This window comes from Cannabis sativa, chromosome 1, assembly GCF_029168945.1.
Source record: "Cannabis sativa cultivar Pink pepper isolate KNU-18-1 chromosome 1, ASM2916894v1, whole genome shotgun sequence".
Classification (NCBI taxonomy): Eukaryota; Viridiplantae; Streptophyta; class Magnoliopsida; order Rosales; family Cannabaceae; genus Cannabis; species Cannabis sativa.
The window spans coordinates 26742978-26770895 of record NC_083601.1 but is presented as its reverse complement, the minus strand read 5'-3'; the positions used below and the strand labels follow the sequence as shown (position 1 = coordinate 26770895).

Here is a 27918-nt window from a genome sequence, read left to right as displayed (position 1 = left end):
ATTATTACTCTACTTAGAATCTAAACTATTAGGTAAGAAGTAATTTTAAGATGATAATAGAACAATGCAAAACCTTAATTAGTTGTACTCCATTTCAAAAAGAAAAAAATTAGTTATACTCCTAACAAGAATTCACAATATTCATAGCATTCAAATAGAAAAATAAAAACAATTTAATATGAGAGAAATCAAGAATAACATTCATTATCACAAATCAATAATTTATGTTTTCGGGTTGAAATAATTCTTAACTAAAAAGATACTACTCCAAACTAGTTGTAACACCCTAACTAATTTAGGCGTATTACGTGATTTTCAAACATACTGTGCAGCTCGTTGCTAATCAACGAGGTTTATGGAAAAACGTGATTAATTAAAATTTTGCTTTTTAATTAAACTTATAAAACAATATTACAAAAGACTCGGGATCCCGATTATAAAATTATTTACAAAAAGTTTTAACTGTTTAACTGTTACATAAAATAAAGGTCGTCTAACGACCAGTTACAAAAATCAGCCTTGCTGTCCCGAGGATCGTACGCTCCAGGCCTAACCGCCCCGACATGTACAATCTCATAAGCTCGCTCAAGGTCCATCAGCTATAGCCTTGCCTTTACCTACACATAAACGTAAACTGTGAGTCGACAGACTCAGTAAGAAAAGCATAAAAATACTCATACATAATTCTAACTGCCGTGTCCAACACGATACTGAGTCCCGCTACGGCCATGTCCAACATGGTACTGAGCCACTACTGCCATGTCCAACATGGTACTGAGTTTTGAACGTTCACAGGGACGGTACTATTGACAAGTATCCTCCTGATCGGTCGAACCGGTCATACTCATTCTTGGTCATACTCCAGCCTGTACCGATGGGATAGGTCAATAGCACGGAACCACCAACCAAATGTCGGCTGATCGGTCGAGCCGGTCATACTCCGCCGCTTGGTCATACTCCGACTGTACTCGACGTGACGGGGTTGGATGGTTCGAAGCCTATATACAGAACTAATGTAATCTAACACGCTTCCTACATGCACGCTAAACATGTAATCTATATATGCATACTGTTATACTAATCTTACACGGATTCGATTTCGGTGTGCGTCAACCGGAACCGAAGCTGAGCGGCGGATTACTGGCTCCTAAACCATAAAAATCACAACGCTATAAGTGACACGCTAAATCACTTCCCGGGGACTAAAACTAGGAACTAAAAGTTTCCCTATCGATAAAAAACATGGCAATACCCCTTAAAACATAAAAACGAGGAAAACTAGGGTTTCTGAAAATTCCCCAACCGGTAGACCGGTTGCCCAACCGGAATTCCGGTTCTGGGAAATTCAGGACCCCCATCCGGAATTCCGGATGCACAACCGGAATTCCGGTTCCTCGCGAGCGACAACATCAAATTTTCATAACTTGCACAATTCAACCCCAAATCACCTCAAACTTTCCAGACCTGTTCTATACCTTCCCTAGAACATATCCAAGGCATCAAAACAACCCAGAAACCTCAAACACGAAAAATGCCATTGGAGCTCAAGCTTTGAGTTCTAAACTCAAACTTGAGCAAAACCACCTAATCATGCATTTCACTAGCTTAATTCTACTTAATCAAGCTTATCTAAGCCTCTGAAAACAATTAAAAACAACAGCAACATCACAGAAACAGATTCACTATATTTTCTTCCAAAAATCACATTTTTGCATAGAAAACTCAAAGCTTTAAACAATCCTAACTAACATGCTTCAAACAGTTCATTTAACTTCAATTAGGCATGCTTTATACCACAGAAATCAACAACAAAACACAGCAATAACAACAGCCACTAAAAGCATGCATTTACTCAATATTTCACCATTTTTTTCAAGAAAACAAAGGAGAACAATTAGGAAATACCTACCACAATCAAGAGTACCCAAAGTTAAGAAGAATCTAGCTAGAAATTTGATGAAAAACCCAGCCTTTGAATCCCATGCACCAGCCGAAATAGAGAGAGAGAATGAGAGTTGTTCTTTTGAAATTTTCTTTCTTTTTCTAAACTTAGTATTTTTTGTTAAGTGATGAAATGAAGAGGAAAAAGAATATAAGCCACATATCACATTTTATTTCAGCCATTAATTAAACAATTTAAACATTTAATTTCCATTTCAAAAAATCATAAAAGACAAAATACTAATGGGGCAAAAAGACCATTTTGCCCCTCCACCTTAAAACCACATAAATCATACTAAAGGGGTATTTTTGGAAAATTCTAAATTCCCGGCCATTCCCAACATTCCCAATGTCTAAAACCCGTCCCCAAACTACTAACATACTAAGTTGTGATTTTTACTGAGCCAAACGCCGAGTTCCAAAATACCGGGCACCGGAAATGCAAAATATGAAAACTACTGAATAACATAACCATGCATTTCTGAATTCCATAAGTAACCGTAATAAATTATTTAAATAGCTATAAATAATTTCATAATTAATCATAATTAACTGATAATTTCCAAATTAACTAAGCGGGCTTTACAACTATCCCCCCCTTAAAAGGATTTCGTCCCCGAAATCTAACCTGAATAACTCTGGATAATGAGCTCTCATATCTGTCTCTAGCTCCCAGGTGGCTTCCTCCACCTTGTTGTTTCTCCAGAGAACCTTGACCAATGCTATGGTCTTATTCCGAAGGACTTTATCCTTTCTATCCAGGATCTGCACTGGCTGTTCTTCATAAGTCATGTCTGGCTGTAGCTGAAGGCTCTCATAACTGAGTATATGAGAGGGGTCTGAAACGTATTTTCTCAACATCGAGACATGAAATACGTTGTGAACTGCTGATAAGGCTGGAGGCAATGCTAACCGATATGCCACTTGACCTATCTTCTCGAGAATCTCGAAAGGTCCTGTAAATCTAGGGCATAACTTGCCTCTTTTCCCGAAACGTTTAATCCCCTTCATCGGAGATACCCGTAAAAACACATGTTCCCCTACTTGGAACTCAACATCTCTGCGTTTCGGATCTGCGTAACTCTTCTGTCTGCTCTGTGAGGCAAGCATTCTAGCTTTTATCTTCTCTATCGCCTCATTGGTCCGCTGAACTGACTCTGGACCTAGGTATTTCCTCTCCCCTGTTTCATCCCAGTGGATAGGGGATCTACACTTCCTACCGTACAACAGTTCATAGGGAGCCATCCCTATCGTACTCTGATAACTGTTGTTGTAAGAAAATTCTATCAACGGTAGATACTTATTCCATGAGCCTTCAAAGTCCATAACACAGGCTCTCAACATGTCCTCCAATATCTGAATTGTTCTTTCGGACTGACCATCTGTCTGAGGATGGAATGCTGTACTGAATTTTAGCTTTGTACCCATTGCCCGTTGCAAACTCTGCCAAAATTTGGAGGTGAACTTCGGATCCCTGTCCGAAACTATAGACTTCGGTACCCCGTGAAGTCTCACTATCTCTCTGACATATAACTCTGCCAACTGATCCACTGTAAATGTTGTTCTAACCGGCAGAAAATGAGCAAATTTCGTAAATCGATCCACCACTACCCAGATGGAATCAAATAAACCCGTGGTCCTAGGTAACCCGACCACAAAATCCATCGTAATATCCTCCCATTTCCATTCTGGTAGGGTTAGAGGCTGCAATAACCCTGATGGTCTCTGATGTTCAGCCTTAATCTGCTGACAAGTGAGGCATCTCGATACGAATTCTACCAAATTCTTCTTCATACCGCTCCACCAGAAGTACGGTTTCAAATCTTGGTACATCTTAGTGGTGCCGGGATGCAGAGAATACGGGGTAGAATGAGCCTCCTCAAAGATCTCGTTTCTAAGTTCCACACTGTTCGGAACACAAACCCTGGCTTTATACAAAAGCATCCCATTGTCTGACACTTAAAAGTCCTTGGCTTGACCAGCCAACATCTCATCTCGGATTTTCACTAACTCCGGATCTGTCATCTGAGCGACTTTTATTCTTTCCAACAGATCAGATTGCAGCGTCAAGCTGTGAAGCTGACCTACCACAAACTCAATGCTGGATCTAACCATATCCTCTGCTAGCTGAGGTGAGATCTGAATCATACTAGCTACTTGCCCGGGACCCTTTCTGCTCAGGGCATCAGCCACTACATTGGCTTTTCCGGGATGATAGAGGATCTCACAATCATAATCCTTCACTAATTCCAACCAACGCCTTTGTCTCATGTTCAAATCTTTCTGAGTAAAGAAATACTTGAGACTTTTATGGTCGGTATAGATCTCACACTTCTCCCCGTAAAGGTAATGCCGCCAAATCTTCAGTGCAAAAACCACCGCGGCCAATTCTAAATCATGAGTCGGGTATCGCTGTTCATAATCCTTTAACTGACGGGAGGCATAAGCGATAACCCGATCGGCTTGCATCAATACACACCCCAAACCCTGTTTGGATGTGTCACAGTAGACTACGAACTTCTCCTTGTCCGAAGGCAAAGCTAGCACCGGAGCAGTAATCAACCTCTGTTTTAGCTCCTGAAAGCTAGCTTCGCACTTATCTGACCAAATAAATCTCTGATTCTTCTTTGTAAGTTCGGTTAGGGGCATTGAAATTTTAGAGAACCCTTCGACGAACCTACGGTAGTACCCGGCTAAACCCAAGAAGCTTCTGATCTTTGTCACTGTCTTCGGTCTCGGCCAATCCCTGACGGATTCAATCTTCCCGGGATCTACCTTGATCCCATCTTTGCTCACAATGTGCCCTAGGAAGGACACCTGAGATAGCCAGAACTCACATTTCTTGAACTTGGCATATAGCTTATGTTCTCGAAGCCGTTGCAGTACCATCTGAAGATGTAACTCATGCTCCTCTTCTGATTGAGAGTACACGAGGATGTCGTCGATAAACACAATCACACAGATATCGAGGAAATCCTTGAATACTCTATTCATCAGGTCCATGAATGCTGCAGGAGCATTGGTTAGTCCAAATGACATAACCAGAAACTCGTAATGTCCATACCTAGTGCGGAAAGCCGTCTTTGGAATGTCCTCCTCTCGGATTCTCAACTGATGATAACCCGAACGGAGATCAATCTTAGAAAAGACCGTCTTCCCCTGAAGCTGATCGAACAAGTCATCGATCCTAGGTAATGGATATTTATTCTTCACCGTCAGCTTGTTCAGTTCCCTGTAGTCAATGCACATCCTCATAGATCCATCCTTCTTCTTGACGAACAAAACCGGGGCTCCCCAGGGTGACACACTGGGCCGAATGAACCCTATGTCAAGCAACCCTTGGAGCTGAATCTTTAATTCCTTAAGTTCAGCTGGAGCCATTCTATACGGGGCTTTGGAAACCGGTTCCACCCCTGGTGCCAAGTCAATCACAAAATCAATCTCCCGCTGAGGTGGTAACCCTGGAAGTTCTTCGGGAAAAATATCCAAAAATTCCCGAACCACTCTGATGTCCTCTGGCCGAATGGTATCTGGCCGAGTGGTGTCCACCACCACGGCCAGAAACCCTAAGCAACCGCCGTGCAACAATTCTCTCGCTGACATAGCCGAGATCACCGGGATCCGAGATCCCTGAACTGAACCCACAAATACAAACGGTTCTTCACTTTTCGGTTGGAAGACCACCATCTTCCTTTTACAGTCAATGCTCGCCGAATATTTAGATAGGAAATCCATTCCTAGAATAATATCGAATTCGACTAAACTCATCTCTATCAGATCAGCGCTTAACTCTCTACCATCTATCATGATCGGCATAGACCTAATCCACCTATTGGAGATAACCAATTCTCCGCGAGGTAACAGGGTTCCAAACCCTGATTCATATCTATCATAGGGTCTACCCAATTTACTAAAGACTCCGGCCGCCACATAAGAATGTGTAGCCCCAGAATCAAACAGCACTGAATATAGCGAGTTGTTAATAGAAAGCTGACCTGTGACAACTGATGGGCCAGCATCTGCATCGGCACTGCGTGATAGCAAATACCACCGGCTGGAGTGGGTATCGCCGGAGCTCTCGGTGCCTGCGAGTCGGGCCGGGGACATTCCCTCTTGAAGTGTCCGGGCATGCCACAATGAAAGCATCCCTGACCTTTGCACTCGCCCCGATGGTGCCTCTTGCAGCTAGGGCACTCGGGATAGGAGAATCGGGTCTCAGTACCACCGGGACGACTCCTCTCGATTCGGTTCCCCCGGAACCTCTTGTTCTGACTCGAGCCACCGGAAGCAGTGGGTGCTCTCTTCCTCTGATCAATGGCCGAACCACTACTCCCCCTGCTATAGCCTGATGCAGGAGGGGTAGGAGCCCCGCCACTAACCGGAGTACTGGCTGATTCTGACATGCACCCCACTGCGCCCTCAGCTCGCAGTGCCTTCTCCACCATCTGAGCATAGGTGGTGCTGTCGTCGGTGGTGATCATCAAGTCATGCCTGATCCTGGCATTCAACCCGTCCAGATACTTCTCCTTCTTGCTGAAGTCGGTCGGCACAATTCCCGAGGCTAACCTCGCCAACCGATCAAACTGAGTAGTATACTCAGTGACGCTCATGTTCTCACGCTGGGTCAGGTGAGCGAACTCTTTCCTCTTGGCGCTTCTGACCGCCTCATTGTAATACTTTGCGTTAAAGAGTTCCTGGAACCTTTCCCAGGTCATGGTGGTGACGTCATGGATCTGAGACACCATGTCCCACCAGACCAGCGCGTCCTCCTGGAACTGGAATGTGGCGCATACCACTCTATCATTACCGGTGACACCCATAAAGTTCAAGATCTTGGTGATCACCGTCAGTCATTGCTCGGCTTTCATTACGTCCGGACCTCCCAGGAAAACCGGAGGTGCTTGCTTCCGGAACCGCTCATACAGAGGTTCCAATCTATGGGCCGCCACCACTATCTCGGCCTGGGCAGCAGGGGCAGGTGCCGCTGGAACTACGGGCACATGAACTGCAGGAGCACCCTGCTGTCTCAACCTCTGAATCTCGAGGTCTTGTTCTTCGATCCGGGCTTGCATTTCCGCAAACCGCAACTCCCAATTCGGGGCTCCCTGATCGGCTGGGGGAGCCTGGGCAGCCTGTGGTGGGTTCTCATCACCCCGACCACGAGCCCTGCCTCGGGGACCTCTACCTCGGCCCCTAGCAGGTGGGGGAAACTGAGCTCCCTGTCCTTGGTTCGACCCTACGGAGTTGCCCTGACTCCTGGTAGTCCGCCTGGCATCCATCTGATTAGAACCGCCTGCGAAACCAAGAGTTGGCATATCAGGTCGTATTCAAGGAGAGCTTACTAATGCCGCTTAATTTGGAAATTAAAAAAAAAACGAAACATGCGCCTATTCTACTATCAGGCTACTAACATGCTTCCTAACATGCTTTTCTTTTTCATAACTGAATAAAATGAACTACTAAAGCAATAAAGGCTTACTGAACCGTGAACCGAGCTAACTGCTGATGATGATTGTACATGTCGTGACGATCTTCGGAAGACAACACAGCGGCTACGATACCAAATTGTAACACCCTAACTAATTTAGGCGTATTACGTGATTTTCAAACATACTGTGCAGCTCGTTGCTAATCAACGAGGTTTATGGAAAAACGTGATTAATTAAAATTTTGCTTTTTAATTAAACTTATAAAACAATATTACAAAAGACTCGGGATCCCGATTATAAAATTATTTACAAAAAGTTTTAACTGTTTAACTGTAACATAAAATAAAGGTCGTCTAACGACCAGTTACAAAAATCGCCCTTCGTCCCGAGGATCGTACGCTCCAGTGCCTAACCGCCCCGACATGTACAATCTCATAAGCTCACTCACGGTCCATCGGTATAGCCTTGCCTTTACCTACGGATAAACGTAAGCGTGAGTCGACGGACTCGCAAGAAAAGCATAAAAATACTCATACATAATTCTAACCGCCGTGTCCAACACGATGCGAGTCCGCTACGGCCATGTCCAACATGGTGCGAGCCACTTCTTGCCATGTCCAACATGGTGCGAGTTTTGAACGTTCACGGGGACGGTACTATTGACAAGTATCCTCCGATCGGTCGAGCCGGTCATACTCCGCCGTTGGTCATACTCCAGCCTGTACCGACGGGATAGGTCAATAGCACGGAACCACCAACCAAATGTCGGCTGATCGGTCGAACCAGGTCATACTCCGCTGCCGGTCATACTCCGGCACTGTCACAGCGTGACAGGGTTGGATGGTTCGAAGCCTATATACATAACTAATGTAATCTAATAGGCTTCCTACATGCATGCTAAACATGTAATCTATATATGCATACTGTTATACTAATCTTACCTGGATTCCGATTTCAGGTGTGCCGGTCAACACCGGAAGGCCGAAGCCGAGCGGCGGATTACGCTCCTAAACCATAAAAATCACAACGCTATAAGTGACACGCTAAATCACTTCCCGGGGACTAAAACTAGGAACTAAAAGTTTCCCTATCGATAAAAAACATGGCAATACCCCTTAAAACATAAAAACGAGGAAAACTAGGGTTTCTGAAAATTCCCCAACCGGTAGACCGGTTGCCCAACCGGAATTCCGGTCGGGAAATTCGGACCCCCATCCGAATTCGGATGCACAACCGAATCGGTTCCTCGCGAGCGAGAACATCAAATTTTCATAACTTGCACAATTCAACCCCAAATCACCTCAAACTTTCCGGACTGCTCTATACCTTCCACTAGAACATATCCAAGGCATCAAAACAACCCAGAAACCTCAAACACGAAAAATGCCATTGGAGCTCAAGCTTTGAGTTCTAAACTCAAACTTGAGCAAAACCACCTAATCATGCATTTCACTAGCTTAATTCTACTTAATCAAGCTTATCTAAGCCTGCGAAAACAATTAAAAACAACGACGACATCACGAAACGATTCACTATATTTTCTTCCAAAAATCACATTTTTGCATAGAAAACTCAAAGCTTTAAACAATCCTAACTAACATGCTTCAAACAGTTCATTTAACTTCAATTAGGCATGCTTTATACCACAGAAATCAACAACAAAACACAGCAATAACAACAGCCACTAAAAGCATGCATTTACTCAATATTTCACCATTTTTTTCAAGAAAATAAAGGAGAACAATTAGGAAATACCTACCACAATCAAGAGTACCCAAAGTTAAGAAGAATCTAGCTAGAAATTTGATGAAAAACCCAGCCTTTGAATCCCATGCACCAGCCGAAATAGAGAGAGAGAATGAGAGTTGTTCTTTTGAAATTTTCTTTCTTTTTCTAAACTTAGTATTTTTTGTTAAGTGATGAAATGAAGAGGAAAAAGAATATAAGCCACATATCACATTTTATTTCAGCCATTAATTAAACAATTTAAACATTTAATTTCCATTTCAAAAAAATCATAAAAGACAAAATACTAATGGGGCAAAAAGACCATTTTGCCCCTCCACCTTAAAACCACATAAATCATACTAAAGGGGTATTTTTGGGAAATTCTAAATTCCCGGCCATTCCCGACATTCCCAATGTCTAAAACCCGTCCCCAAACTACTAACATACTAAGTTGTGATTTCTACTGAGCCAAACGCCGAGTTCCAAAATACCGGGCACCGGAAATGCAAAATATGAAAACTACTGAATAACATAACCATGCATTTCTGAATTCCATAAATAACCGTAATAAATTATTTAAATAGCTATAAATAATTTCATAATTAATCATAATTAACTGATAATTTCCAAATTAACTAAGCGGGCTTTACACTAGTCATTATAATAAAAATCATAATAAAAAGTAAGAGATTTAGGAGAAGAAAGAGAAACAATAGTGATGAACAATTGATGACTTGATCTTCTTCTTCTTTTTCTTCTTCTCATTCTTCTTCTTCTTCTTCGTCTTCTCTCTAAAACGTAGTCGAAAAGTCCCTATAAATAAATCCTAAAAGTCCTATAAATACCCCTTAAAAATCCTATGATTTAAAAAAAATTGAAAAAATTTAAAATCATGCTCTCGTCGCGGCGAAGGTCGAGGCTCGCAACGGCCATCATTTGCTGCTGAAAAATTTCTGTCACGTGTTTAGATTAGTGCTTTGCCCATAACTTTTTTAATACAACTCGAAAATTGGACAATTCAAGAAGTTTTGAAAATCTGTGAACAAGATCTAAAACTTTCATGTTCAACTTCCAAAGTCGTAAAAATTTGCAATTAAGTTTTGCCTTGTAAAACCAAGCTCGTCAGTTTCTATTATTTTCTACTAAAATGTGCTAAAATGACTCAAAATGCATGATTAGTCTTCAAAACAGCTTAACAAATTAAAATCACACTAATTAATAATTTAAAGAATCAATTTAAAAATATTAATACATAAATTGATTATATTTATGAAACAAAATATCAATTTATCAATTTAAATATATAATTAATTATAAGTAACTTAATTGTTATAGCAAGTTATAAAATATATATATATATATATATATCTATTCTATATAAAGTGTGTCTATATAACTGAATTCTTGGTTTATGAGAAATTCAAGAGTAACTTTTTATTTATATTTAATAAAATAATAAAATATTATTTATATATAATAAAATAATAAAATAAAAATAAAACAAATCCCATTAATATTTCAACTGATATTTGATGCTAATTATTCGAGAGTCACAACCCTCTTTCTACCAATTCAATCGCATAAATTCAAATTTCCCCAATCGCAAATCCAATCACAAACAAAGTAACAATTTTCTATTGAATGTCGAATTCCGCAAATTCAATCGCATAAATTCAAATTTCCCCAATTGCAAATCCAATCACAAACAAAGTAACAATCTTCCATTGAATGTCGACTTCCATCTTTGAAATTTCCTGTTGATATATTTCCAATCGCAATCGCAATGCTAAGGATTCTGGTGCCACTCCTGGCACTGCTGCCCGTGGTCCAACCTCCAACGCCAGCACAGCTAAAGGGATTGGGGCAAAAGATGAGGACACTATACATGTGAGAGTGGGTCCGAATGAGGTATATATGATAGCATTGCAGTAATGCCAATGCTCACATTATTTTGGACTTTTTGAGCTTTCATTATGAATTTTAAGAAATCTTGTGTTTGATCTTTTGTTACTGCTTAATTAATTTTCTATTGATAATTAACTATAATATAAGTACTTTGGTATAGATTTATATGAGGAAAAGATATGTCAAGGTGGCTACTACTATCCCAGACTATCTATGAGCACTCAATTGATTGATTTATTGTTTTGATACTTCAATGTCTTTCCCAGATCTGTCAGTCCAATTTGTTAACTTTCTTGTGGAGCAGTAATGTGCAATGTGTAATTTTAAAGTATGATAACTATGTACAGAAGGTGCCTGCATCGTATTTGTTCTTTTGCAAGTACTCAATATTCAATGGTTCTCACCTTTACATTTGTTTCAGGTAACTTTAACAATGGAGTTATTGAGAATGGCGATGGTGGTTTTGACGGTGGACCCAGTGGCAGATATGGTGGTGGTTATGATGGTGGGCGTGGCGGCTATGGTGGTGGTTTTGAAGGAGGTGCACCTATGCAAACCCGAGGTGAGGTTTTATATATTTGATATCATCTTTTTTTTACTGAAAGCGAAAACTAAGTAACATTTAACATGATATTTTTTTTAGGTGACACACCTACTTTAAGTAGAAGAAGTTACTCAAAAGTTCCTTTATCTCCATCTGCGCACTGACTTGTTATACCCTCAGATCCATTCTCAGCTATTCAATAAATTAAATATCAGGTAATTGGACACTAATTTGTTACAGTCATTTTTCCTTTCATTGCTCTTTTCTTTTGTAGGTAATATTAATTTTTAAATTTAATTCATTTCAATGGTATTTTATTATCTGGGAGCATTATATGTTCCATGATTTACAATGTGTATGCAGACGAATTTTTTTTAATAATAATACTAATAGTAATTATAAATAATTGGCAGTGTTAGTTATGGCAACGGCAAAGTTGCCGCTGTGATATCAAAGAGTGCAGCGGCACCCATTGAAAGGGTGAAGCTTTTGTTGCAAAATCAAGGGGAGATGGTCAAAAGAGGACAGCTGAGGACACCGTACATGGGAGTTGATGATTGCTTTCAAAGGGTTTTTCAGAGAAGAAGGTTTTTTTTCTTTCTGGAGAGGAAACCAGGCTAATGTCATACGATATTTTCCTACTCAGGTACGTCTTTTTGGTCTATTGTTTTATTTATGTAGTTTCTCCTCTTTAATATGTTTTTTATTCATTGATTATGAATTGTTAGTATGTTTTTTACATGAATAGTAGGTCTATATCGAAGATTTGGAGCTTCAATAATGGAGATTACACTATACCGAGACATGTACTTTGGAATATATGACACCATGAAGTCTCTCATTTTGGTTGGTCCTTTAGAGGTAACCATTTCAAATCTTTATTTTAAACTTATTATTTGCTATCTATTATTTTTGGAATATGTTAGAAGTTCATTTGGTAATATATTTTTTCTTCAATTATTTATTGTATTACTTTTTTTTTTTTTTTCATTTAGTTAGAAAATAAAGTGAAATATTTTATGATATTTATAACTAATTAAATTAGATGACAATTAAGAATACAATCGGTATATATCTCATATTAGTGTTGATCGTACATGGTTTATATAGTGACATAATACAATGTAATTAACAAGAGAATTAGTTACACTTGAAACAAATAAGTAAGTAAAAATTAATCCATCACTCATAATTCTCATAATTCTTCTATTTCCTATTTCTTTGATCTGTTGTCGTAGGATTGGTTTCACTTCTTTTATTCATTACACTTATTGAAATTGTTGCTACAATTAATCTGTCACCGCGTATTTTATTTGCTTCAGAGTTTCTATCCTCGAAGGTAAGTATTTTATTTATTATTATTCATGTTTGGTTAATTCATTCGTCGTAGAAAGATTAGAAATTACACATTATGTATTTTATGAATTCTAATCTTTAATAAATTCTACTTGAATTTAAGATTACAATAATAAAATATAGGTAAGAGTCGGTGGGCATTGTTGGTGATTCTTTCTATTATCTAACACTAATTGTATTTAAAGAAAATAGAAAATTATTGTAAGCTCACTTTGCTCAGTGACCTATTTATGCATTTTAGAGTGCTATATCATATATTGAACTTGATGACAATTCAAAGAGCCTATCTGCTGTTATGTTCACAGATATTGTGGAAAAAATATTTTCATGTACTGCTGCCAAACTAATTGATTATACTGCAGATGTGTAGTTTTAAATAAATAAAACAATTTTACTTTTCATAAGTAGATTTTTTTAATTAAATTAATTATGCACACCATATCTAATCATCTTAAATAAAAATAAAATAACTATTTGCAGGAAACTGCCGCTTTGTTGACACTACCATATTCAATTTATCAACGAAAAATGGATAATCCAATTATATGCGGACCCGACTAGAATAAAAAGTGCAAAATACAAAAATTACACTATTGTCTGTGTCGAAGCAAAAGAAGATTAAAATCCACCATGAAAATCATTATTTTTCTTATCTACAATTTTTAAATAGATGTTATCTTCAATTATCAACAATTTAGAGATTGATTTTTAATTTTCTTTTTTATCTTACACACATTTATGTTATGTTTGTTAGACTTTTATTTGGGCTTACATTAAATTTTATTGGTTTTATTAAAACTTGGGTTGATTGGATAGTTCTTTGCTGTGTTAGCCCATGTTGTTGGTGATCAATTGTTAATGGGCTTAGCATCTGTGTGTAAAGTCTAGGTGAAGCAGAAGTGTGGGCTTTTCTAGTTGACTGAAGCCTTTGATGAGCAGGCCCAGCCCAACTAGGGTTTTGTAGCTAAGTCCCCTCCCTAACTCTATAAATACATATTGTCTCATCACAATTGTATACCTTTTGATAATCAGATAAATAAACTGCTTCTGATTTAGAGATCTAGGGAGGAAGACTTAGTTGATAGTATTGCACTATCAAAGTGGAGTAACTGTTGTGGATCAAACAGAGATAATTGCTATGGATCAATCAGGTACGCATACCTAATTATTATATATTATTATTGTGTTCTATGTTATATACAAATAGATCTTGGGTTTATTATTAATTTTTCTAACACGTGGTATCAAATTGCCTATTGTATATGATTTAGAACCTATAATTAATATAATTAATTTGCATATGTTAATTATCCATAATTACATATGAATTTCGTTATTATTTTATGTTGAATTTTTTGTTCTTAAATCTTAAAACTTTAGGGGTTTTGTTTATCATCAAATTCTCGTTCTATTGATATATTACATGCATGAAATCATTGTGTATATTAAGAGAATTTTAACTTTAAAGTTTTAGGGTTTATATAATTATAATATGAAATTATAATTTGTGTTTTTTGATTTTATTGTTTTTAATTTAAAATTGATTATAAATATCTCATTCTTAATTGTTTATGAATGTTCTTCAATGATTAATTTTGTATTTTGATCAAGATTGATATCCAAATAATTTTTTTTTTATGTTCTTTATTTTTTGGATAGCTTTTCTTTAGATCTATTTTTTTTAGCAATTAATAGCCGAAATTAGAGACATAGATCTATTAGAAATTGTAAACCAATCAAAATCCCTCTTTTTCCCCTCCGTTTCGTCACTTTTATGGCCGGAATTTCATCCCGACCCGACCGGGTTTGAACCGGGTCGCACAAGATCCATGTTGCAGCCATGGAAGCTGCTGGAGGTTGAAGACAACCCGCTGGGACGAAGCCCACTCGCGGCTGCCGGAGAGTGAGAGAGAGTGAGGTAGTTTCGTGACTCCGTTTTCGACGATTCTTTTTTCCAGCATTATTAGAATTTGATTTCTGATTTTTTGGTGATTTTTAATTAATTTTTTGACGCAATTTAATAATTATTATTATTTTAATGATAATTATGCAGTTAAAAAATTATTAAAAATAATTTTTGATGATTTTTCAAAATCCGTAAATCATAGAAATTTTTTTGAATTTCTTCTCGTTCCATTAGACATAGTCACTCCCTTATTTAACTATGTAGTCTCCACCAATTTTCTTATATTCACATCTTTTGATTATTTGTTGTTCTAAAGTTATAAAACTTGGTTGTTTGATACAAAAATAATGTGTTATGGTGGACACTTTATTTTTTGATTATCAATTAATAAAAGCAATTATATATCTAATTTGGAAATTTGGTTGAAAATTATTAATTTTCAATGATTGTTTTATCACCAAATTTCACATGTTGAAGAAAATATTATATCTTTTGGTTGACTATATGTGTAATTACTTGCCCAAAGGTAGTATTTACATATATTAGTTCACATTCCATGAAGTGAGTTAATATTAAATGTATATATTTTAATTATTTTCCCAAAGGTAATAATTTAAATATATAAATTTATTATTAGTTTTTTGCTTGAATTAATACATATTTTTAAGAATTTTATTTGCCCAAAGGTAATAAAATTCTTCAATGATATGTATTTTTTCTTTGTTGTTAACTTCATGAAGGTAGATCATGTGTGTGTTATATTCTCACCCCAAAGGAGAGTTTATAATGACCAGTTGACTCTACAATATTTTCTAATGCATCGCTCATATTGCTTATTCAAGTTTTATTTTTTTGGATTTTTCGGTCTCCTTTCTATGAACAACAATAACGTTTTCATCTGAATTCTGAATGCTTCCAACTTTAAGACATGGAAACGAGATGTGAAAATTACTTTAGGCATAATAGATTTGGACTTATGCCTTCGAGAAGAAAAATCTGATGATCTTATACTAATATCATAATTGTTGCCCAAAAAAAAAAAAAAAAAATTCTTCATGCACAATGGAAAAATTCAAATCATCTTAGTCTCATTGCTATGAAACGTTTAATTCCTGAACATCTTTTGATGGTTTGCCAAACACCTCAAATACTAATGAGTTTTTCAAAGCAAAGAAAAACTATTTCACACTAGTGAAATCGCTAAAGCTGGACATCTTATGGATGAAATGGCAACCATTAAGTATGAAAAATAAAAGGAGTGCGAGATTTTATTCTGAAATTGGTGAATGTTCAGTCCAAGTTGAAAGATCATAATATTCCTCTTCCTGACTCTTTCATTATTCATCGAGCTCTTCATGCACTTCCTGCCTCTTTCAGTCTTATCAAGACAGCCTACAACACTTATAATAAAACATGGAGTTTTAGTGATCTAATTTCTCAGTGTGTAGCTGAAACAAGCAAGCTAACAAAATGAAAAGAATGAGTCTTCTCACTTTGTTTCTCAACTCAAGCCCAACAAAGGATAAAGAAAATATGAAGAGAAACAATAACAACCAGAGGCTAAGGGATTTCAAGAAGATAAGTGAGAAGGAGTCAAAGCTTAAAGTGGCACTTATGTTAGCGATGATGTTATCTATGTTGGCATATTTATTCTTGAATTACAGTTTAGGGTTCAGATTGTCTTGAACAGTACTTTCTTGATTCTTACTTTTAAAGTAATTCAGTTTCGCTTCCGCTTATAGTTAAACAATGATTTTCTTTTCGTTTTGCCAATTATAGTGTTGACATTATGTTTGACTCCGAATAATTGGAAACTGTTTTTACTCTGATATTCTTTTCAAATTATCATTGACTTCCTTAGCTTCCTTTTTCCATATTGTGAATATTGTGGATAAGAAATCTTATATTAAGATAACATCCTTATTATTATGGCACGATATATCGGGTCATATTTCTAAACAAAAAAATGATCGGTTCCTTCTAGATAAAATTCTTCCTCCTGTTGATGTTTCTGGTTGGAATACTTGTGCTGATTGTACTTGTGAAAAATTGACTAAAATAAGAAAGCAGACTGCTATCTATAGTCACTCTTTATAAGAGATTATCCACTCTGACATTCGTGGACCTTATTCCACCACGTTGTGCAGAAACAAGTATTTATCACTTTTATCAATGATTTTTCTCGTTATGGATTCACCTATTTAATTAAAGAAAAATTTGACGCCCTTGATAAATTCAAAATTTTTCGAAATGAGAAAAGTCATCAAAGTTGTTCATTCTGATCGTGGAGGAGAATATTATGGTCGTTATACAGAATCTGGACAACACATGGGGCTTTTTGCAGAGTACTTACAAGAAAATTGTGTAGTTTCTCAATACAATATGTCAGGTTCACTGAGAAAAATGGCGTTGCTGAAAGGAGAAATCGCACTCTCATGGATATGATCAGAAACATGATAAGTAGAACAAATCTTTCAGAGTTTTTTATGGGGTGAAGCACTCATGACTGCAACTTATATTTTAAATCGTGTTCCCAGTAAATCTGTTCATAAGACCCCTTTTGAGTTGTGGACTGGGCGGAAGCCTAGTCTGAATCATCTTCGTGTATGGGGTTGTCCAGCTGAAGTACAGATTTATGATCCTAATTTGAAAAAGTTAGATCCGAGAAGAAATCACTGTTATTTCATTGGTTATCCAATGCGCTCAAAAGGATATCGCTTTTACTGTCCTACTTGTGGTACGCGAATTGTTGAATCTCAGACTGCTAAATTTCTGGAATTTGATGTTGCTGACAATATTCCTTCAACATCTCTTGAAATAGGGGAGTCATCTAAAGGAATTTGTATTCCTATGTCATTTTCAAGAGATGATAATAGTAGTCTCCATCCTACTCCAGTTGGTAATGCTCCCATTGTTGATGAATACATTGCTCCCGATATCTAAGATGACGAGGGTCCTGCTATTGATGAGGAACCTATTATTGAAGAAGGTTTTGTTGTTGATGAGGGTCTTGTTATCAGAGAAATCTAATTGTGGAATATGTCATTCAAAATAATGGTCAATAAATAGAGGTTATTCCAGAAGTACCTCCTATATGGAGATCTCAAAGACAAAAGATGTCAATAAGGTGTGATGATAAATTTATTTACCTTGGAGAAGGTGAATGTGATCTTGGTCATTTTGTGGAACCTCTTACTTTTAGTGAAGCACTTAATAGTCCACATTCTTCAAAATAGATAGAAGCTACGGATGATGAGATCGACTCCATGAAGAAAAATGGTGTATGGGAGCTAGTTTTATTACCTGATGGTTTCAAACCAATAGGTTGCAAATGGATTTTTTAAGAACTAAAAGGGATAAAAAGGGACATATTGAAAGGTTTAAAGCGTGTTTAGTGGCTAAAGGCTTTACTCAAAGAGAAGGTATTGATTACACTCAAAATTTTCTCACATGTTTCCACTAAAGATTCATTCATAATTATTATGGACTTAGTTGCGCATTTTGATTTAGAGTTGCATCAAATGGATGTTAAAACTATTGTTCTGAATGGAGAATTGAGTGAGCAAATTTTTTATGTCTCAATCTGAAGGCTTCGAGGAAAATGGAAATGACAATTTGTTTTGCAAATTGAAATGATCCATTTATGGTCTCAAACAGGCATCTCACCAGTGGTACTTGAAATTTGATAAGGTTGTGTCACTGTTGGGTTTCATCGAGAACAAATTTGACTAGTGTATTTATATGAAGATCAGTGGGAGACATCATATTTTTCTTGTTCTTTATGTAGATGATATTTTACTTGCCAGCAGTGATTTGTCATTACTAAATGAGACCAAAAATTTTTTGTCTTCCAATTTTGATATGAAAGATCTTGGAAAGGCATCCTATGTTTTGGGGATTGCCATCCATCGTGACAAGAATCGAAAAGTTCTTTGCTTATCTCAAGAAGCTTACATTAATCGTGTGCTCAAAAGGTTCAACATGGATTTGTGTAAAGCTGGTTCTGTTCCTATTCTGAAAGGGGACAAATTTACTAAGCAACATTGTCCCAAGAACGACTTAAAAAGAGAAGCAATGAAGAATATCTCATATGCAAATGTAGTTCATATCTTGTTGTGATCATTGTATATTAAGTATATTTGCTTAATGACAATGATATTTTGTTGGCTTAATTCTTAAGCAAATTTAGTGACACTGACTTATTTATTAAGTTGTGTATGTTTAATTTCACTGGCTTATTTATTAAGCATCGCGGTATCAGTGAAATTGAGGACTGATAAGGATATTATGTTATTTTAAATTGATCACATGTTGAACATAATTCCTTACCACACTACTAGACTTATTGACCATGTCGATTTAATACTTTGGTATTTGTGATTATGAATGTCTTTTGTTGAGTTAAAAACAATATGACTGTCATAGTTCATTATCAAAGGTTAAATTGGACCGGTATGTTGAGATGCTATCAGAGAACTATCAATTTTTAAAGTGGCCACAAATGTTTTCCTGTTGTTCAACCCATGAGTCGTTTTCAAACAAAATTATTTTAATATAATATATATGTATTAAAATCAATGTAGCCCAAGTGGGAGAATGTTAGACTTTTATTTGGGCTTACATTAAATTTTATTGGTTTTATTAAAACTTGGGTTGATTGGATAGTTCTTTGCTGTGTTAGCCCATGTTGTTGGTGATCAATTGTTAATGGGCTTAGCATCTGTGTGTAAAGTCTAGGTGAAGCAGAAGTGTGGGCTTTTCTAGTTGACTGAAGCCTTTGATGAGCAGGCCCAGCCCAACTAGGGTTTTGTAGCTAAGTCCCCTCCCTAACTCTATAAATACATATTGTCTCATCACAATTGTATACCTTTTGATAATCAGATAAATAAACTGCTTCTGATTTAGAGATCTAGGGAGGAAGACTTAGTTGATAGTATTGCACTATCAAAGTGGAGTAACTGCTGTGGATCAAACAGAGATAATTGCTATGGATCAATCAGGTACGCATACCTAATTATTATATATTATTATTGTGTTCTATGTTATATACAAATAGATCTTGGGTTTATTATTAATTTTTCTAACAATGTTTCCTTAACTATTTCAACATCAATATTTATTTTATTTTTGGGTTAACTTAAGAACATATTTAAATTATAAGCTTTTTTAAACACTAATATATTGCATCCGATATTTACTTTTAATTATCAAAATTATAAATTATATTATTTATAGGTACATAATAATAATCTCACTTAATAACTAATTATATTTTTTCTTCAATTTTTAATTGTATCACTTTTAAATAAAGTAAAAAATACCTAGCATAAAATTTAGTATACGTGCCTCGCACGTAGCTTTTTGCTAGTATATATATATCTAACATAAATAATTTAACCATAAATAAGTATAATTATTAATCATATCTTGTGACCGAAGTACAGTATATTTCTTCCCATGTTGGTTCAAACATAAATTACAAAATAAATCACGAGATTTTTATTTAAAGCAAGATTATTGTAAAGTATTCTGTTCAAACTACTTCCCAATCCAACCTACTTTATAGCAAATGCACTTGTTGTTTGTTAGTGCAATTAACACACAAAAGCAAATCGATATAGCCATGAATATGTATTTTTTGAAGTGATAAATCGAATTTACTAAAGAGAAAAATTCCAAAATCCATAAATCCAAAAGAAGAAAAGAAAAAGAGAAAGACTAGTTTTCTGAGAATGAAGTAAAACTCTTCTTTTCTTCCTTTTTTTTTTGTTGCATAGAATGGTGGTGTGGGGGTAGTTGCACTACTTTTGAAACAAATAACACCCATTTAACTCTTTTCAATGTGTCAGATCAAATCAAACACTTCCCAACTTTATTCTACTCTTTATATGTGTATGTAACAATTAATTAACCCCCCTTCTCTCATAACTTGTTACATAACACAATAATTTTATAGAACAAGTGAGTGGAATCAGTTAGTTCATTTAATGATACCTTTATTTCAACATTATTGTCTCATTACAAACATGAAATTTTGTTAACAACCAAGTGACCAACCCAACCCCCTTCAATCAATAAAGATGGAAGAAAATTACCAATTTACTGTGCGAGCAATTGTCATTAAGTACTTCAAAAGTCAAAAACAAGGAGGAGTGAGTGTGAAAGTGACCTGAGTTAAGAAAAAATAAAATAAAATTAATGGTGGTGATAAGACATGAAACTGTATGTTAAATAAATAAATATATAAAAGTGAGTAAATAGAAGTAGGGACCACCAAAGAGTTGGGTGGGTGGTGAGACAGAGAATCGTTTATAGAAGACTGGTCAGAAAGAAGGAAAAAGCCAAATAGGCCTAAAACGGCCTTCCTCTCTCTCTTTTCCTCGCACACTTTATTTTTTTGCACTTCTTTTCAAATTGGCCAAATCCGTACTTTTTTCTCACCCGTCACCAACAAGGAAACCAAAAAAAACACCACAAAACCATATTATATATAAAGGAGAGGAAAATAAAGTCGAAGGAATAAAGTTAAAAAAGAAAAAATAAACATGTTAATTTGCTAATGACAATGTGCTTTTTGCTAGTTCCACTCTTGTATAGAGACTATATAGACTATAGAGTAAAGTAATAAAGTGGTGTGGAATTAGTAGAAACTAATTACTGAGTACTATTGCAAGTCATTTTCACCGTTTCACTTTTCTTCAGGCCAAGTTAAAAGAGAACGACGATGTTTTTCCTGATTCTTACTTTCCAAACGACGTCGTTTCAGGCCTGTTGTCCTTGGAGTTATTTTTCCCTATAACATTGGAAAACGATCCACGGAGTGTCTCTTTCTAATAAATAAAATTAAATAGACAAAATCATTATATTTTTAATATTATAAAGACACTAAGAAAGAAGTGCATAAGCTCAGATTTTCTCTGAACACAAAAACCATACTTACTTACTCCAAAGAATTTTCAGACCAACCCCCACAAATTCTCTATCTTTTCATTTCTCCCCGTAGTTTTCCGAGAAAATTATCACTACCAAATATAAAAGTATTATGTAATGTAATAAAAACTTTACCGTTTCACTACACTTGTAGAGTAGAGTTGTTTGTTTCCTGGGAAAAACTCAGCAGAAACCATGATATTTCCTTGTCTTTCTATTCCCATCTTCCGTTACTTGGCTCTTTAGTGGAAACCCAACCTTGAAAACCACTTATTTTAGTTCGATACGTCACCTGGGTTTGCTTTTCTTTTGTTTTTTTCTCTCCATTATCGGCACGGCAACCGAACTTTGACCGCAGAATATTTCTTTTGGTTTTACATTGTTATTTTTCTCTTTCTTTCTCGAAGCATTTTTTTATGGTTTAGGAGTCGTGGTGGAGGTTTGATTTTCAACAATGGCGGACCCAACTAAGGTACGATTGGTTCGGTGCCCGAAGTGCGAGAATCTTCTTCCGGAGCTAGCTGATTACTCTGTCTATCAGTGTGGTGGTTGTGGAACTGTTCTTCGAGGTAATCTTTTTGCTCCATTTTCCTTTATACCGTTTTTACATTGTATGTCGAGAAAATTTGGCACCAAGAGAATAAGAAAGCTTTTTTAATTTTCATCTCTTACCACGTTCTTTTCATGGCCGGAAAGTTCTATTTGCTTAATGAACTGCGAGTATTACAATTCAGCTCAAAATTTGTTGCAATGGTTTTGATTTTTCTTGTGTTATTGTTTTAATTATCTGTTTAATGGAAAAGCTTGGTTTTTTTTTATTTTATTTATGAGAGTTTGGTATTGTTCTTGGCTTATATTTCTGAGGTGGGAATGCTTTTCTTAACCTTGTTTACAGCAAAAATCAAACGTCAAGATGGGGATAATTTGTCAGAGAAGTCAGACGAGGACAGGGTTGGTGGAGTTTCTGCAAAATTGGATAGTTGCTTGGAGAATAGAGAAGTTGATTTGTGTGATGCTTCTAGTTCAGAAGTTAAGTTAAATTCTGGTTCTTTGAGGCGTAACCAAAGTCACTGCAAGTCTGAAAAGGCTGCAGCTGATGTTAAACCTGCTGAGCTTTATAGGAATCAATCTAAGGTTACAGCTGATGAATGGGTCGACGAGAATGGTGTTGATATGAACAAAAATAGAGGTGAAGTGGGCAATGTCCCTGGACGAGAAGTTGGGGATCAAAATCCAGAACTTGGTCCAACAAGCGCATTCCGAAGATCAGGAAGGATGACAGATTGGAAATTTGGGGATAGAGGTCAAAGAGAAGACTTGGGAAGGAATCCAAGAGCTGAGGTTGAAGGGGTGAGGTTTTCAACTTCAAATTATCCTGAGGAGGGCCCATCAAATTACCAGATGAGTGGTTCTCATGGTCTTGGTGAATCATTGAAGAAACATAGTGTCCCAGATGGGCCTAGAGTTCCATATGTTGATCAAGACCGAGCTGAGCTTTTGAAGAAGCTGGATGAGTTGAGGGATCAACTTAGCCGGTCTTGTGATGTAGCTGACAAGCCTAAAGAGAAGATTCCTCTTGAGGGAGTTATGGTCCCTCCACCAGATGCTTATGGTGGCTCTGATGCTTGGCTGCCAGATGGTTCATCAGGATCTAATAGGGGTTTTGTGCAGTATGTTAGACCTGATAAACATGTGTCTGGATCTCCTTATTACAGTCACTATGCTGAACCATTTCCTTATAGCAATGGCTATGAAATGCCTGCTCAAAGTCTTTATCCTCCAATACATTATCAAAATCATGTTCCTGGATATGGAGATCCTTTTGGATCCCAAATGGTTACTGGAGGTTCACGTCCCTTTCCTAGACAATACCAACATCCTTCTCATCCATACTTTTCAGGACAGTATATGGAGAATAATCCAGATCCTTTTGAGCCATACTCACACAATGCAACATTTCACCAACCTTCTTGCTCTTGTTTTCGCTGCTATGAAAAGCACAAAAGGGCTTCTGCTCCTGTTCCACCCTCTACATTCAGCAATAAACGGTTTGCTGATGGCCCTAGCAATCCAATGTTGTTTCACCATGAAAACAATGGAGTAAGTGGTCCATCCGATCCTAACAAATCTAGGACAGTTATGCATTCAAATTTGCATGCTGTACAATCCCATACTAGGTGGCCAAGTGATCTTAACCATGACATGGGTTGTGTTCGTAATCGTGCTCGAAGGGTGATGTTAGCATCTGGTTGTCGTCGTTTCCATCCTCTTGGTGCTGGAGCTCCATTTCTAACTTGTAGGAATTGTTTTGAAGTTTTGAAATTGCCAAGTAAGCTTACGGGGAAGACTCACCACAAAGTGAGGTGTGAGTCCTGTTCTACTGTAATGAGTCTAGTTATCATCGATAAGAAAGTTGTTCTTTCTACTGATTTAGAAAAAGTTCAAAATGCCACAGAGGATAACGGCTTCAATGAGGCTGTTAACAACAGTACTTTATATTCGCATCGCCATATGAACCGGACTTATGCTAACTTCTCTTCAGATGATTATGATAATTCTGGATATGATTTTCAATCAATGGACAGAGAACCAGTTTCAGTTCCCGTAGGTCATTGTGTGAACTCAACCAAACCTCAAGAGATGCAAAGCTTTCATTCATCATCTCCATGTACCTCTGAGGATGAAAACAGCCCAGAAGCTCCTATGTGTACAAGAGAGGTTTCCAATTCTGCTCAGCATCCAATCAAAACCAATTCGCCGCCACCACCTGCTGGATCTCCTTTGCAAGACCATTTTGACTACTCAGCTAACAGTCAATTGGTGAACCGGCTTGGGAAAGGAAACCGGAGTAATCGTTCAGACCAAGAGAAGGTGAAACCAAGTAAAATCACCTCCAGGCAGAATTCTTTGAAAGAAGCATCGCTGGCAACCGAGATGGAGGTTTCATTCAATGAGTACTCTAATACTGTAATTTCTCAAGATTCAGGGGATGGAAGCAGAGGGGATGATCAGCCGAAAGCGAACAAGGGAGGTGAATCTTTCTTTTCTAACATTAAAAAGAGCTTTAGGGATTTGTCAAGAGCTAATCAAACCGATGATCGGGGAAAATGCAATGTTTGGGTGAATGGACACCCCATATCAGACCGTGTACTAAAGAAGGCTGAAAAACAAGCTGGACATGTCCATCCTGGACAATATTGGTAAGTTTCTCTCATTTGATAAGTGCATTGATTTGAGGCACATGCTTTACATTATGCCAACAGTTGTGAATAATGTGCTATATCTCTAAATATAAATCCAAACTTGTTGGTGCAGAAAGAATCATTTTAAACTTATCTGCCATTGTTATATTTGTAATTGTATTGATTGTTTGATTGTCTTTATTGGCTTAAACCAGGTACGATTATCGGGCTGGATTTTGGGGCATTATGGGTGGGCCATGTCTTGGCATAGTTCCTGTAAGTTCAATCAGCTTACTCAGTTTTTCAGGTTGTTTGCAATTTTTGTTGGCTTTTTTCCTTCTTAATGAGTATGCCATCTCCTTGCAGCCATATATTGAAGAATTTAATTATCCCCTGCCAGAGAACTGTGCTGCTGGTAACACTGGTGTTTTTGTGAACGGGAGAGAACTTCACCAAAAAGATCTGGATTTGCTTGCTAATAGGGGGCTGCCTGCTAGTAGAGACAGATCATACATCATTGAGATTTCGGGGAGAGTCCTGGATGAGGACACGGGAGAAGAACTAGATTGCCTCGGAAAACTAGCCCCCACGTAAGAATCAATTTCTTGAATGCTTGTGTTACTAGAAATTTTACTGCGGCTTTTGTGAAAACTTGTATTAATGTTTGATCATTTGCGGTTCAGCCTTGAGTATAGTTCGTATCATATGTTATTTGTGCCAATTATTTTGGTATCAAGCATAAGATAAACGTTTGGGTTGGTAGTGATAGGACCTTATATTGATATAGCTGCTATAAAGCATATTGTTTCATTACAGAGAGTTGGGGCATACATCATGATTGATGATTTGAGGCATTATGTACTCTTGCCTACAATGGTAGAAAATCTATTGAAACTACCAAGTAATAAAATTTGAAACATAGTAGTTCTGATGCAAAACATTTGAAACATTATAAGATTAGCCATGCATCATGATTCATGATGAGGGGCAGGTACGATAGTAATTCTGATGTAAAAACAGGATACTTAGGTATATGATCTTCTATAACTTCTAGGATCTTTTTCTTAGTTCTAGATCCCTCACCTGTAACTACTTATGTTGAAAACTTATAATACCATATAATAAGTAAATTGTTAATACTACAATGAATTATTTAATCTTCTCAATCATTACTTTTCTTGAAATTTTGAACAGGGTCGAAAAGGTAAAACACGGATTCGGCATGAAGCCTCCGAAAGTAGCTATTTCATCAACTTGACAGGAGCATAAGCTAGAAGAGTAAATTCTCAGTTCTTCCCAGCATCATATACATCATTGGATATATAGAATATGCCTTATTTGCGTGCAAGCCTAGCCCCAAAATTGTGAAGTTTTTGCCTGTGATTAATTTAATTCAGAATTCTCTGACTCTTGCATTGCAAATCCTAAGTGATGGGATGCCATGTTTTGCAATTATACATGTCAACCATTGTTGTTTTAGATCATTTCTTTCTGGTTTTAGTTTGAGTTAGTTTTCTTCTATAGGTGGTTTGGTTTGTATCTCTTTTATTTTTTCAAATGTATTATTCAGGTTTAATGAGGTAATTCAGTATCCTTAACTCTTTAATTGTATATGGATTATTTAGTAAGGGAAATAGGAAAATGATGTGGATTTTGCGTTGGTGCTTTTACAATCATAATTCACTGTCTTTGGTTTTTTGGCTAATGGCTCTTCTTCTTATTGGGAATAATTGTCCTACCATGGTGGTTAAGCAGGGCATTAACCAGACCTATGATTGGTCTAGTACTGCCACATTCCCAACCCAATGGAGGGCCCTGGTTCTGAGCACAGTGATACTCTCTGGTTAGGATAGTATTAGTCAGTCCCAGAATCATTTCATGGGCCTACTGTAAGAACCTTGTGTGGTCTCTTGTTTGGGCTCAGCCTTCTGCTATGGTAGGGCCCAGAGACCAGTCATATGTTATTGACATATTATAGTAGACAAATTATAATTCCATATTATAAATAAATAAATAAAATGCCATTTGATATTTGAGACTATAGATACAAATTCTCTCTAGTGGCATAATATCAAATTCTAAATATATATGAATAATAATCCCATTTGTGTTAATCAAAAAAATAATTCCATTCGATTTTGTGTGCCATGTAACGACATGAAATTTAATATGAATAATTTATAATATGGTTTCATCATTCTTTGACCAGTGCTGTCTCTGGATAGCCTAAATTTTAGTGCAAAGGTTTTTATATTTTATTGAGCAAAAGTGCATATTTTATTCTTAAAATAATAAAACACAAATATAACGTACGAGTTCGACAAACAAGAAAACAAGATTATGGTATGGGTACTTGTTACTTGTTAGTGATTATTTTGTTAAGTGTAAATTTCAGAAGACAAACATAACATGCCTTCATCATTATTAAAATCTCATTTTCATTATTAAGCACAAGAGTTGTTATCATTTGCACACATGGCATCTCTTTATCCACATATAATGTCTTATTTTCTCATTATTTTTAACAATAAAACAAATAAACAACTCCAAAAAAAAATTGTACACGTTTGTCCAAACCTTATTGTCTAAACAATTTTATTTTAATTTTTTTTCGTGTGTAAGGGATATTGCCTATTGGTTTTTCATTCCTTCAACTTTATTGATTTTGACTCATTACCCAATAGTAGGACGTTACACCTTACTAGGTTCTATAATCTATGTAATTAAAACACTTAAATATGCTCTTCAAAAGCAAAAATTGAAGTAAAGAAGCATAATCATAAGTTTGATAATTAAATAGATAAATATATACAAAGAACAAAAGAAAAATGGTGACAGTGGTAAATGAATTTCATGAGTGTAACTCGGTCAAAGACTAAAACTTGAAAATGAGCTTAACTTTCCAAAGTGAAGAATAGAGAAAGAAGCCAAGCGTAAGAAAGGTGGCCCATCATATCATAATAATCATCAATGTCTTCTCTTCTGTTCTATCCTAAA

General features: G+C 36.5%; 1 protein-coding gene across 1 annotated transcript; it reads left to right on the top strand.

Moving 5' to 3' along the window:
- Positions 1–17144: 17144 nt before the first annotated feature.
- Positions 17145–26626, top strand: LOC115705551 (uncharacterized). The gene is made up of 5 exons (XM_030632909.2): positions 17145–22308; positions 22635–24939; positions 25137–25197; positions 25288–25511; positions 26116–26626. Exons 1-5 carry the CDS (start codon positions 22194–22196, stop codon positions 26177–26179), a joined length of 2769 nt encoding a protein of 922 aa, XP_030488769.2. The 5' UTR covers positions 17145–22193; the 3' UTR covers positions 26180–26626.
- The last annotated feature ends 1292 nt before the right edge of the window (positions 26627–27918 follow it).